General features: G+C 38.4%; 1 protein-coding gene across 1 annotated transcript in view; it reads left to right on the top strand.

Moving 5' to 3' along the window:
- Positions 1-1,926, top strand: part of LOC138023888 (cell adhesion molecule DSCAML1-like) — a 115,654-nt gene continuing 113,728 nt past the window's right edge. Inside the window, exons 1-2 of the mRNA XM_068870971.1 lie at positions 1-296; positions 1,459-1,767. Coding sequence (XP_068727072.1) covers positions 20-296; positions 1,459-1,767 — 586 coding nt within the window. The 5' untranslated portion in view covers positions 1-19. The remainder of the gene's footprint in view (positions 297-1,458; positions 1,768-1,926) is intronic.

Raw genomic sequence — 1,926 nt, forward strand, 5'->3', positions numbered from 1 at the left:
TAACGCTCCCACTGGATTTATGGTGACTGCAAGCACTTCTACAAGTGTCACAGCATCTTGGCAGCTACCACCTGCAGACTTTAGAAATGGAATCATTAGAGGATTCAAATTGTTCTACAGACAAAAACGCCCTGACAGCCAACCTAAAGTTCTTAACATTTCCAATGCTTCCATTGGAGCAGAAACTGTCAGGGAGTTGATGAAGTTTACAGAATATGAATTTCAGTTGCTGGCCTACACCTCGGTTGGCGATGGACCGAATAGTTCTGTTCAGTTTGTAAAAACAATGGAAGATGGTAAGTGGTGTCATTAATGATTTTTGTGCATTTTTCCTTCACTTAATGCCCCAACCCTTTAGTATCACAAATCTCATTCTTTTTTGCAGTGCAAAAAAGAATTTCATTTGACATGGCATCTGACAGGATGCGGCGATGCGGATCCGCATAATTCCCTAAAATTCGCATCCTCCGCATAATTACGATATTTTCCGCATAAAACTGGAGAAATGCCTGATATTAGTGATAAAGCAGCTGCTTACCACCCTCACAAACACAAAAATCAAAGAGATTGACTATTTTGAATCGCTTATTTTCCTGAACATTGAAGAAAAGACGCCATTTCGTTCGCAAGATGAAAGTTTCGTAGGCAGTTTCCACTCATTTTTCGGGAATGAGCCTGGACTCTAGCTAATAAACCGTTTTCATAACATACCCTAGGCTCGAAATTTTTAAAAAAGATACAAGGTATGAAAATTTAGCCGCAAGTTATAGTAGCAAATTAAATTGCATCATTTGTAACTCTGTAAATCATTGCGATGAAGTTGTACAAAACAAAGAGGCCGCAATACGTATGTGTAAAAAACCGCAGAAATGGTGAATGATCGAGGGAATGGATCGTGGTTCAACCACATCACAATTTTGCTCCATATCTCCAAATTGAAACAAAATTCATGACAAGAAACAAAATATTGTTTATCACCTAATTTCTTTTTTGCAAAAGTTTCGGCAAAATGCCGATTGCTAACTCTTTTGATTTAACGGTGAATGCTGGTCGCAATTTCGAGTCCTGATTTACCATAAGCATGTTAGTACATTGGACGGGCCTAATTATTAGTTCTATAAATGTTTAAATTTCCGCATAATCCGGTGTAATTTCCGCATAATCAACGCACGTTTACGCATAATATGCTAAAAATTTTCCGCATACTCTTTAATTTTTTTTCGCATCCTATCAGAAGCCCTGATTTGATTATTATACCAATGCAGTGCTTATCCGTAGTCAATCCATCGACGGGCAAATGGTTGTCTGGATGATTTGCCACTTGATTAGTGCTTTTAGAATTATTTTTTTTCAACTTCAGCAAATAAATGTATATGGATTTGATATTTTTAGTGTGCAACTATTTTAATTGCATGATTGTATCTCTTTCTTCTACCTCTTGACTTGGCTATGCTCCAGCTCCATCCAAGCCTCCCAGTGGATTTATCGTGACTGCGAGCTCTTCTACAAGTGTCACAGCATCTTGGCAGCTGCCACACAAAAACTCCAGAAATGGAATAATCCGAGGATTTAAGTTGTTTATTAATAGGAAAGGGACAGGTGACAAACCAGATGTTCAATTTATTGATGTTTCGAACGCTTCACTTTACACAAAGACTGTCACTGGATTGCAAGGATCCACGGAATATGAATTGCAGGTGTTGGCCTACACTTCTGCTGGTGATGGACCACAGAGTTCTGTTCAGGTTGTAAAAACTAAGCGATCTGGTAAGTGATTGTTTTTTGTATAAAGCATCAAGAATTATGTTATCTATTTTGGGCTGTCTTGAAATCTCTTTACCATTGCGAGAAAGCATGTGGTAACAAGCTAAAAATCTGATACACACGTTCTGAGGTCCTCCTATGTGTAGCAGTGAGATACTGCAC

This window comes from Montipora capricornis, chromosome 11 (assembly GCF_036669925.1).
Source record: "Montipora capricornis isolate CH-2021 chromosome 11, ASM3666992v2, whole genome shotgun sequence".
NCBI classification, from domain to species: domain Eukaryota; kingdom Metazoa; phylum Cnidaria; class Anthozoa; order Scleractinia; family Acroporidae; genus Montipora; species Montipora capricornis.